Source organism: Dryobates pubescens, chromosome 25 (genome assembly GCF_014839835.1).
Source record: "Dryobates pubescens isolate bDryPub1 chromosome 25, bDryPub1.pri, whole genome shotgun sequence".
NCBI lineage: Eukaryota > Metazoa > Chordata > Aves > Piciformes > Picidae > Dryobates > Dryobates pubescens.
The window spans coordinates 7,606,554-7,618,337 of NC_071636.1; the positions used below are offsets into that span (position 1 = coordinate 7,606,554).

The following is an 11,784-nucleotide window of genomic DNA, read 5'->3' on the forward strand; positions in this document are numbered from 1 at the left end:
GCTGGGTGTATTTTTCTCCTTGCTCTTCATTAAGTTAAGATGCAATACTGGAAAAAAAGAGTATAGTTGTAACTAAATTGCATTGGTCTCCAGTTCTGTGGAGAGCCAGGAAGGTCATGCAAACTAAAACGTCTTTTTAACAGAGACCTGACAAAAGTTCAAGGGGAGAGCATGGAGCAGTGTCTAGGCACTGTGGGACTTCAAAGACCTTAACCCCCAGCAAAGCAGCCACTACCAGGCATGGGAGCAGCAGCCTCTAGTCGTCAGCAGTGAGAGCTGCAGCTGCTGTTGCCAGGCTCTGTACCACCTGCCTCTTGCTGCCAGCCTCCTTCTGCCCTTGTAGTAGATAGCTGTGGGTGGCTAAAAACATAAATACCAACTGCATGAACAGTTACACAGACTTGGAATCACTGTCATAAATTTGGAGTGGTCTCAGCAAGCTAAGATGGCTCCCACCAGCCTGTGTCATGCTGGGTGATCTGTACCTCAGAGGGCATGGCAAGGAGATCGTGGAGTGTTGGGGCTGCCCCTGAAGCTGGGAATCCTCCCTGGGTTTTCTAATCTTAAGATTTGAGCTAAAGAAGTGGTCAGATAGCAGTAATGGAATGGTGAAGTTCCCATCTGTGGCCAGTGTCAGGGTGGGCACATGTACCTGTAGCTCAGCTTTTCTGCTCTCAAAGCACAGGGAAGATAGGCATGAGTTGGCAACATGCAGCTTTGTGTCCTGCAAATCCCCTGCCCTTGGCAAATAATGGCAAGATTCTGCTCTTTGGGGGCTGTGGCACCCAAAGGCGAGGGAAGAGCTTAGCAGCTGTGTTATATCCTGTGTTTTCATTGCAGAAAAACCATCTCCTCTGGTGGGCTGTGACTCCATCAGACTGAGGAACAGATCTTGCCCTCAGCATCCCCAAAACAGGTAGGTGGTATTCAGCTGCCAAAATATCCTCTGCAAATATCCCCAAACCAGCTGCTCTGAGGGTTGGTATCATAGTGGTCTTTACTTTCCCTCCTCTCCTTGAGGTCAGTGGAGGAGACACCTGTGTTCAACAGCTGATGGGGGGAGCAACCAGCTCAGAACCCCCTCTTCAGCCTTTCCTACACCATAGCCTGGCAGGAACCTCCCCAGGTCTGAGCTCACAATGCAGTGCTCAGGCAGGTCCCTCACCCTGCCTGCACTTCCTGGGACCCCACGGTAAGGAGCCACGTAGGACATACTGTGTTTTTAGGGAGGAAGGCTCCACACAGACACAGTACTTCTTTTGTGACAGTATCCCTCCAAAGAGCTGTTGAATGACCATTTCCCTCAACTATGTGAAGACTTGAGGATGATCTCTCCAGCTTTTATTCCCTTCGAAGGACCCCAAACCTGTTCCTTTTCCTCCTCCTCACAAGCTCCATGCTTTCTCCCACTCCAGCTTCCCAGCACCTGCAGCACAGCAGGAACGGGATCTCTGCCCTGCTGATCAGGCAGAGATGCTGCAAAATTACTCCATATGGCTCGGCCAAGCAGATCAAGACAGAAGGGGGAGCCCAGGAGACGAAATCAGAGAGTATCCCACCCTGCCGAGCCTCCAGCCAAGCTCTGGGTGTTGACAGCATTCAGAGAAAGTTGATTTTTGTTTCGACAGCCGCCTTTGGGTGTTTATTTATGGTTTACAAGAGTGGCTTCCTATAAGCCTCCTCTCGCCTCCTAGCCCGTGGCAGCATTCCTGCTGTGCAGAACAGCTGTTCTACCAGCAGTGCCCGGAGATCACCACCGTGCCACTTCCTGCCATTGTCCTCTCTGTATTGATGGGTCAAAATATCTTCTTCCTCCTCTTCCCCTGCACTGATGCTTTCCCTCCATCCATCTGACACTCCAATTACCCACCACCACCACTATACCTATCATCCTCTGTCTGCTTTTCTTGCTTTAAAACCAACATAACCTCCTTGGAGGCCTGCTTGACTGACTAGCACTTGTCCTGGCCTGGCTGAGTCTGCAGCTTCTTGGGAGATACAAATATTGTGGTTTGGACCCCTTTTAACCAGACACCTGCAGTACTGGTGTTTTAACAGTAAAAGGGTATAAGAAGTGCTACTTCTGGGTGTATGAAGTGTCCCAACTCCTGGTGCACCCCAAGGATGCTAGCCAACTCTCTGACTCAGTCTTGAGAATATTTTCCAACCTCCTGAGATATTTCCTAGAAAACAAATTTTCTAGTTTGCTTAAATGACTGCTTCTGCCTTGCACAGAGCTGGTGGTAGAGTGGCCTTGGGAAGGAGCCCAGCAGGGTTTTGGCTACACTGAAAAGGGGCTGCCTTTTGCTGTGCTCCCCAGGACCTCTGCCAGGTGCAGAGACTGATGACCCCCACAGACCCAACCTGCTGAGACCTATTTAACGTTTCCTTAAGGGCCAGACTCTGCTGGGAGCCTGTTCTCAGGTAGTGCTGGTTTGGACTTCAGTGTTTTTAGATACCTTCTGTTTCTTATATCTCTATTTTACCCCTCTGAAGCCAGCCATCAGTTCTCAGTTGTATATTAAAACACAGTTCACAAACAGACTGCTCTGCCAGTACCTGCCTTAGTAATTTCTCTCTAGTTTGTTGCTGACAATCGTTTGTTTTCCTCTGCAGCCAGGAACAATATGCCCGTTGTAAAATACCCCAGGGCTACAGAGCCTCTTTGGCATGAATGGGACAGGAAAGCACAGAAATGTGGATTAAGACACACAGTCTATGCTGTAAATGGGGATCAGTACACTGGAGAATGGCTGGACAATTTGAAACATGGTAAGAGGTCATTCAAAGAAAAAGTACCAATTTAGCTGTCTTCACAAAAGTTCCTAGGGGCAGGGAGCAGTCAGCAGTTCTATGTGCATTCATTCCTGTATGACTATACATATACATATGTCTTTGATATATGTAATGCAAAGACGTGCTCAGACATTTCTGATAGGTAATTTTTGAGGAGCTTTTGCAGTTATGTGAAATGTATGGATTACAGACGTTTAAAATCCCCTGCAAACACAGCAAACTGCAGTCAGCTCCACTCATTGGGGTGTGCCCTGGCTGCACAGGCCCTGCAGCTCCCTCAGCCTCTGACTTGGCTTCAGGAATATTCTTTTATTCTCGAGCTGTGCCAGGTGCTGAAGGAGACAGAGCAGGGGAGGGAGACCCTGCCAGAGCCCTGAGCAGCCAGAGCAGGACAGGGTTGTTTAAAAGCAGTAAACTGAACTCTGGAAAGATTTAAGTGCATTCAAGCAAAGCCCACACAGGAAACACCTCATCAAGATTAACAATGCATTAAAAAAGCTGAACAAAATCCCAGACAGAACCCTGCCTTGGTGCAGGGAGTGTTGCCTCACCTGGGATGGAGCCCTGAAAACCCTTTTCCTAAAAAACCCAATGTTGTCCCTGTAATTCCTTCTGTTTATTAAACAGGTAAAGGCACCCAGTTGTGGAAATGCTCCAGAGCTATTTATAGTGGTGACTGGAAGTTTGGGAAGCGGGATGGTTATGGCTCATACAGCATTTTTGACCCTGTAACCAGGGAATACAAGAAGGAATACATAGGCTGGTGGAAGAACGACCAAAAGTGCGTAAGTGATGCCCTGCCCCTCCTGGCAAGGAGGAAACCATGCCCCAAAACACAGGGAGGAGTTGGGTGACACGTGCAAAAAGATCACATAAAACACTGAGCTTTCCACTGCCAAGTCTGAATTGCAGGAGCCTGGGGAAACAAATAGGTGGTACAAGAAAACAAAAGCAAGAGCAAAAGCTCTGGTGTTTAAGCCCTCTCCCCCTGCTCTCCCCAGCCTCTCTGCTCTCAGTGCTACTCACTTCATGTCGATGCTGCAGGAGCTGCACTGTGTCCCATAACTGGACATAGGGAAGCAGCAGTGTGACTCTGGGCCAAAGCTACAGGAACAGATGATTCTCCAGTCTTGGGACCATTTTAAATCTTAATTGGAACCTGCAAAAAGCCCAGGAACCTTTGGGAATAAAAACCCATCATTCCTAAAAAGCCAAGCATGGCTGAGAACACCCCCTCACCCACGCTCCCCTCAATGGAGACTGACCTATCCCACCCATCCACTGGTGACTGGGCCAAGTCCTGACCTCTCACCAGCTGCTGCAGGGAAGTGATCGCTGACTGGACTCACCTGCAACTCTGCCAAGCCAGATGAGAGGTTTCATATCCCACGCCTTAATCCTCCCCGCTCATCCCTTTCATCCCTCTCATCCTTGAAGCAGTTGCAGGAATCTGTGTTATAAGCAGTGCAGAAAAATGTAGCTGCTTCTGGGAGTTTTACAGCATATTAGAAAAATAACATCCCTTCTTTTGGAAATTAAGCCTGTCACATAAATCACTGGGTTTTCTAAAAGGAACATAAAGAGAAAGTCACCTGGTAAAAATGGCTGCACTCTTATGTGCAATCTTATGCAGTCCTTATAGGAACCTTTTCTGATGTGCCAGTGGAAACCTCGTGCTCGCCTTTGTGTCTGCTCTTAAATTGAATTAATAGCCTCTTGTGCTCCTAACTGGCACGCTGCTCTGTGGCTCCAGTCTCTTGGAGGATGTATTTTGGGTGATTGAGCTTTGGTGAAAGGTTTATAATGACATCTAAATATCACTGGGGTGGTTTTGTTCTCCTACAAAAGCCTACCCTTTATGTCCATGCAGTTTAATAAAACTAATGCTCAGAAAAATCAGTTCTTTCCAGAACTGATGTTACATTTTTGTCCAGAGAAAACTTACTGCTGTATGCATTACATTGCAAAACTCCTTAAGTAATATGTAAGTAATATGTAAATGTTTATTACTGGTATCACTTCCCAGTATAGGGGGTACCTACCTCTGGACTTTTCTTAATGGAAAACACACATGTAAGACAAACACCACCTGGGGTCCCTGACTTGCACATCCCCAGTGGTCTCCATTCAGAAATTCACCAACCAGACCACCATTGGCATCAAATCTAAAGGAGAACAGCAAAAAGCAGAGACAGTTCAACATGTGAGTTCTCCTGCACCACCAAGGTGATACCTGCTGTCCCAAGGATCCTGGCCCAGTGTCCAGCTGCAGGAAAGTGCATGTGGCATTGCCACCTGTGCCCGTTGGTCACACTGCAGGCAGCCTTCAGGAGTGCCTTTAGTTCTTGAGGAGGTGGAAAGAGGAAGGAGACCAGGCAATGGGCTGTATAGGATGTTACCACTTTGATGGTTAGCATCACTTAAAGACCTTCAGTCTGCCCCAGGGCAGAAGATGATGTCCAGCCTGGACACACTGGGCTGTACAAAACATCAGCAGTGTTGAAAGGCATAAAATCCCCACACTGAGAGATAGCTCTTTTTAATGCTGCCTATCCCCAGGCAGTTTTATATTCTAGTAAAACCCACTTTTAACTAAATATTAGCTGCAGTTGTACCAGCAATAACACACTGAGATATAAAACTGAGGTTTTGTTGTGGGAATAAAACATTTGCTAAAAGAAACCCCCACACCACCACCTCTCCTTTCCTTCAACACAAGGTCAGCCACTGAGCTGGACTGCCAGCAGCCACGGGTGAGAGTAGTAATCACAATGGTGCATCAAGAAAATCATGTCCCCAAATTCATCACCAAGCCCTTTCACAACAAAGCCTCCTAACCAGCCAGCTCTGCGTCCCCCTCCAGGGCTACGGGACGACGCTGTACCCCCGTGGGGAGCGCTACGAGGGGGAGTGGAGCGGAGGGCTGCGCAGCGGCTGGGGCCGGATGTACTACCAGGACGGCTCCATCTACGACGGACAGTGGCTGCAGGACCAGCCCCATGGGCAGGGGATGCTGCGGCTGCGTAAGTACCAGCCAGTCCCCGACACTGCCTCTGCCTTACCCCCACAAGGTATTTAGGCTTCAGGTTCTGCTCTCCAGGTGCTTCTGCTGTCCATCAGCCTTGGGTCAGGGTTGTGGCTGATACCCTGCTTCGTTCCTCCCCTCCTTGCTTGGCGCTGGAGGCAGCACAAGCCGTGCGAGTGTCAGTGTTGTTCTGCTCAAGGCCACACGCATGAAAGCTTGTTGTTGCTGTGATTTACATGTAAATGACGGGGATGGTTAGGGTTGGAGATAATAAACTGTTGGGTCAGAGAAGAGCAAATGTCCTTTCAAGCCAGGCACTTTGCCAGACACACTTTCAAACTGCTGCATACCGAAGAGGAGTCCAATTTCCATCACAGGAAAAAAAAAAAAGACAAGTTTCCTTTTTGCGTTCACTCGATCCCCTCGCTTTCTTCCGACGCTGGCTCACGTTGAGTGAACACGGGGGTTTCATTAGTACACAATCCCTTCCCAGAAATAACACCAAACACATCATGGGAATGTTGGGGGCAATCTCAGCATAAAAACAGAAATATGGATTTACCCCCCCCCCCCCCCCCCCTTAATTTGCCTAGCGTTTAGCACTTTTCCCCCTGAAGCCAAGACTCCCCTTCCTTTGCAGTACAAGGTACTGCATTCCAGGACCATTTGAAAAAAGTATTATCTCCATAATATTATTCATCTGTTATTTTTGTTTGTTTGTTTTTGCCTGGGAGTGACCTCAAGGCTAGTAATCAGCTAAGCAAAACAGCCACGAGGAACAAACACTACCTCACGGCACGTCAGATGCATCACTGCACTCTCTCTGCTGACTGTAAAGTCACTTTGGACCAATGGCTCATCCAGACGAAGTCAGAACCCACTTCAGCACTTCCAGGGGTATCTCCTTCCACAGATCTCTTCTCTCCCATCAAAGTCACCCTTGGTGTTGTGAACTGACGGCCCCTGCAGGCTGAGCCGTGGCTGCTGTTTCAGAGCCCTCTTGTCTCCAGCCTAGCCGGCAACCGATCAGGAGCTGGATTCCTTTTGGTTAAAATTAGCCAGGGCAATTATTTCATACCCACAAGCTTAATGTATTCGGTTCAGTTGCTGGAAGTATGCCCACATGCTGGCAGCTTTGTGATGGTGAAAGAAAAGGAGTTCTTCAGTGGAGGTCACGATGAGCTGCAGCTCAAGATTAAATTGCTTGTAGTGGCAGTGTGCCCGGTAAGGGTGAGCTTGGCTGGGAGCTCCACACGGATTCGCCACCCAGAGGCTGCTGAATGTCTGCAGAGATCTGTGGTGAGCAGCACAGCCTCTGAGAGGAGAGCAGATGGGAGCAGCTGGGTGCCATGGTGCAGCCAGGGCATTTGATGGCCCCTCCATCACAGCCAGCTCTGTGATTTTGGTGTTTTCCAAGATGGTGGCAGATGGGGAGCAGAAGCTGAGCTGCTCTCACCAGTGGATAGGGCAGGTCAGTGTTGCAGGTGAGCACACCACCAGATGCAAGCTGAAGATAATCACCATGGCTCCAACCTGTAACCTCTTCAGGCTGAAGAGCCTGGCAGCCACACTCCAAAGCCTTTTTGGTTTTTTTCTGTCTTTTGTTGCAACATTCTGACAGTCCCCAGCTCCTTCTGCAGTACCTGGCATTTTGGCCACCTTCTGCTGTGAGGAATGACAAGTTCTTCTGAGACCCAGAGATATTTCCACTAAGTAACTTGGTCAGCAATCCCTGTGGTTTCTGGTTTAGAACACAGTGTCTGGGAAGAAAAAGACAACAGAGAACTCTCCTAGAGAGAGCAGGGTGCCTTAGATGTATACCAGCCCAAACCACAATGGGTAGGATGCCCTTTCTCAGCCAGCATCCCTGGATGAAGCTGCTTTCTTCTCCTTGCAGCTCTTCTTTCACTGTTGGTTATGGATGGATGGATTCCTGGAGAGCAGCACAGAGCTCAAAAAACCCTCTCCTGACTTGCAGAAAAATGCCAAGAAATGCACTACAGCTGGAAAAACAGTCTGTAACTGAGTGCCTGAGCTGTTCAAACATTCACAGCAATTCTTGCCCTGTAATTCATTCAGGAAAAACATAACTACAAGTATTATGTGAAATCAAGATTATTTTGACTGGACAACGATCAGTGCTGCTGCTTCTTGCCCAGACAAGCAAAGCTCTTTAAGCCAGAGATCCTGCATGATTTGTTGCAGTGTCAAATCCAAAACTTGTGTCTTGTGATTTTTTATGTTGTGAAGAGTGACTAAGCCACTAGTCTTACCCCGGGCTCTCTCACTCCACATACCAGAGGAAATTAACATCACCACAAGAATGAAGCAGGTGAACACAGTTCTTGTGTCATGGGGTCAAACACAGGCTCCTCCTGCAGCCTTTTCTCCCTCTGCAGCACAGCGAACACCACCACGAAAGCAGAATGACATCGTGCTGCAGACCCCTTGAAGTTACTAAGAGGGGCCAAAGAAATTATTTCCTGCTCTGTGGATTTGCTGTGTTGATTGGGTTTGTTTGTAGCCCCTTAATGAAATGGTGTGGATTTCAAGGTCTGTTCATTTCATTTACTCGCAGCAAATGACAATCGGTATGAAGGAGGCTGGAGAGATGGAAAGAAGCATGGCCATGGGAAATTCTTCTACTTGGATAAGGGACAGCTATTTGAAGGTATCTGGGCAGCAGATATACCAAAGTGTGGAATTCTGATTGACTTTGGCAGAGACAAGGCTCCTGCTCCTACCCAGTATCCAATCCCAAAGGTAATAACTGCTTGGACATTTTGGTTTTGCTAGTGACGTGTGCACTCCTCAGCGCTTGGGGCAGCTCTCCAGGTAGCATTTCACTCTCCAAGAGATTACTCCTATGGTGTTCCCAGCTTGTGGGGTGTGTGCTTGAAGCCTTTTGGCCAGCAGTGTCCTAAATAGCCCCTTAGGGACAAATGGCCCTACCAGCCCCAGCTGGAGCCTCCTAATCACCCACATCTGAAAAAATGGAGTTCTCATGCACCAAAACCACTTAGAGACCTGAGGCAGCACAAAGGAAACAGGGACAATAGAGGCAGAGACAATAGTGGGATTTGCGTCAAAACCAGGTGCTCTCAGCAAGCCAAACTACTAAAGCTGACCAGACCCCACCAAAAGCCCAGAAGCTGCAGTGCTAACGTCAGCTACTACCTTCACCCTGAGGCAAAGGCTTATGCATGTCCAGCAGCTATATGGGTAGAAGGATACGTGTAACTTCCCACCTTACCCCAAAGTGAGCAGATGGATGTCTGAGGGCTACCACCCTTAGATTAGACATTAGGAAGAAATTCTTCCCCATGAGGGTGGTGAGGCACTGGAACAGGTAGCCCAGAGAACTTATGGAGGCTCCAACCCTGTAAGTGTTCAAGGCCAGACTGGATGATGCCTTGAGCAACCTGGTCCAGTAGGAGGTGCCCCTGCCCATGGCAGGGAGGCTGGAACTATTTTTTAAGGTCCCTTCCAAACCAAACCATTCTGTGCTGATTCTATAATCCTCCACTCCCTTTTTTCCTTAAGGCTGACACAGGCTGTGGAGGAAGAGCCAGTCCTCATTCCCCTTCCCTTAGTGAGAAGCACAGTGGTTCACATGGACACATTGGGCCATCAGCTTGGCAGCTGCTGGGTCCTCACACATCACTTTGGTGCAGGAGCTGGAGGACAGGAGATCCTGTTTCCAGCTCTGTGCCCTCAGAGACTGGGAATAGGGATCAGTGAGGAACAGATGTGACTCCAAGTGACACAGCTGGCCAAAAGTCTCTGTTTGGGTCCCCACAGTCTGTGTGTTGCTCAGATGAAACACAAAGGCTTTGCGTTTCCAAGGGACAGTGCAGGATCGGGGTAGGGAAGGTCCTTTTGGCTTAGAGCCGAGTGGAACCACGCTGGATAACCAGTGTGCTGTTACTCTAGTAACACAGGGTATAGCACAGCTCCATGGCAGGAAAAGCTGCCTACCCTCCTTTGCTCCAAGGAAAGCCTGATGCAAATGGCACTGGACACACACAGCCTACCAAAACTGACAGCTGCAACATCTTCACTTCCCTTATTCTTTCAAATCTGGTTTTTGTAGGTAAGGGCTCTCTGAGCAGATGTTTTGACAAGCCAGTTCATCCTGGATTAGACACACCCACAGCAGTGCAGAATCAGAAGCACTAAATACTCACCAGGAAAACAAAACAAACCACAACACAATCATCTCTGTCTTGCAAGAAGAGTGGAAGGAGCACCACTTCTTTAGCTGAAAATATTTACCTCATCAGGTCTGTCAGAGGTCACCCCAGAACAACCTCCACAAGCCAGCCCAGCAGCCTGGGAGGAGTTGCCCTTTCACTGAGGCAGGGTGTTCATGCTTGGCTGTTTATTTAACTCCCTAAAGACCTAGTTATGACCCAAATTTCTTCTGCTCCATGAGCAAAAAGAAAGCATCAGCTTTCGCTGCTGTCATTGCGCTTTCCATCGGAAGAGATTTACTCGTCTCAGAACACAAAGGAAGTAAAAGAGGAAAAAGTTACTTCAGATTTTCATAAACCTTTTGTCACCAAGAGCTGCTAGAGAAATGTAGATGATGGGTAAGCATTGGAGGCTTCCAGAGATAGAGATGGACCAAACACCCAGCTTTCAGTAAGACCCCAATGGTGAGGACCTGAGCTTTGGCACAGGAGAAGCATCACGGTGTGCCTTCACTAGCGGGCAAAAGGAAGAGAGTGAGGAAGCACAGGACAGAAAATGGCTGAAAACTAGAAAGCAGTTATGAGCTTTGAAGCAATTGTTTGTAGATGATAGGGCTGCATCAAGGCAGAATTTGAACATAATTGCAGAGCCAGGGGAAAACACAACACGGTGCACTCAGGATATTTGCTGTTTGAATTATTGAAGGAAGCCAAGGCTTCAGAAAGCATAATGAGAAACAGACTGGGCATCTTCTGCCTGAGAGAACACCACGCACATGAGCCCCCCGCCCCGAAAACACCAGGGGCATAAAGCAGGTCAGGGTGAGATAAGAAGTTTCTGGCAAGGCTTGGGCACTCCCTTCTCAAGAACCTGCACCCAGCTGAATGTGGGTTGCACACCTCCGGCCTCCTGCTTTTACATTGCCTTTGGATGACTGCAATTACCTCTTTAAACTACTAGCGAGGGCCAACAGGCCACAAATCAGAGCCAGTTTTGCACAAGAATGTGTTTGTTAGAGGAGACTCAGACCACTCTACACAGAACTATTTTTAGGAGATGTTCAACACTAATATAAAGTAGGGAAGTGCAGTGATGTTTCTAAACCAGCAACTGGAAGGCTGCAATAGAAACTCAAGTCCTGATGCACAGGAGATGCTCCATCAACGCTGGAGTAACTCAAGATCTAGAAAACCTTAAGCTTCTTCAATTACACTGCTGACTGGTTTGTATTCTTTTTATTTAGGTGGAACTAGCTGATCCAGATGGTGTTTTAGCAGAGGCCCAGGCGACGTTTGATGACAGCCCTAATTAATAACAGGATATTGAAGGAAAAAAGAAAGATGCAAGATAAGAACATGATCTTGGGTTACTTACTGAGTTTCAGATGTACCCTGTGGCTGCTCGTGTGTGCTTCACTCTGCAGGTTTCTTTGCTCAGGTGCCTCCTCCACCCCCCCATTATTTTTGAAGCAGGGAAAAAATAAGGAAAACCCAAAAGCAGCAAAATGCTGTTGGGCAATGACATTGCCCAGCCAATCTGGCCTATTGCTCCTGTGAAGAAATCACCCTCCTGTTGGGTACAAAGTCTCTCTCAGAAGCAGCAGCAGGGTTTCTGTTAAGTCCTGCAGTAGCAAAGCTCTAGAACAGCCTGACTGTCCCCTCCCACCCTCTTCTACTATAGCCTGATGCACACCTGTGACCCAAGATGCCTTCTGAAGTTAGAACAGCTCATGTTTCAATTAATATTTTTATTTCTCCGCTCTGTGCATT

General features: G+C 48.2%; 2 protein-coding genes across 2 annotated transcripts in view; one reads left to right on the top strand and one right to left on the bottom strand.

Annotated features, from left to right (window-relative positions):
* The window catches only part of P2RX4 (purinergic receptor P2X 4), a 271,548-nt gene that overhangs the window by 58,562 nt on the left and 201,202 nt on the right, over positions 1 to 11,784 (bottom strand). The gene's annotated exons all lie outside the window — the stretch shown is intronic.
* On the top strand, positions 849 to 11,394 carry MORN3 (MORN repeat containing 3). Its single transcript, XM_009909675.2, has 6 exons — positions 849 to 916; positions 2,617 to 2,772; positions 3,424 to 3,581; positions 5,660 to 5,819; positions 8,400 to 8,584; positions 11,259 to 11,394. Exons 2-6 carry the CDS (start codon positions 2,628 to 2,630, stop codon positions 11,325 to 11,327), a joined length of 717 nt encoding a protein of 238 aa, XP_009907977.2. The 5' UTR covers positions 849 to 916; positions 2,617 to 2,627; the 3' UTR covers positions 11,328 to 11,394.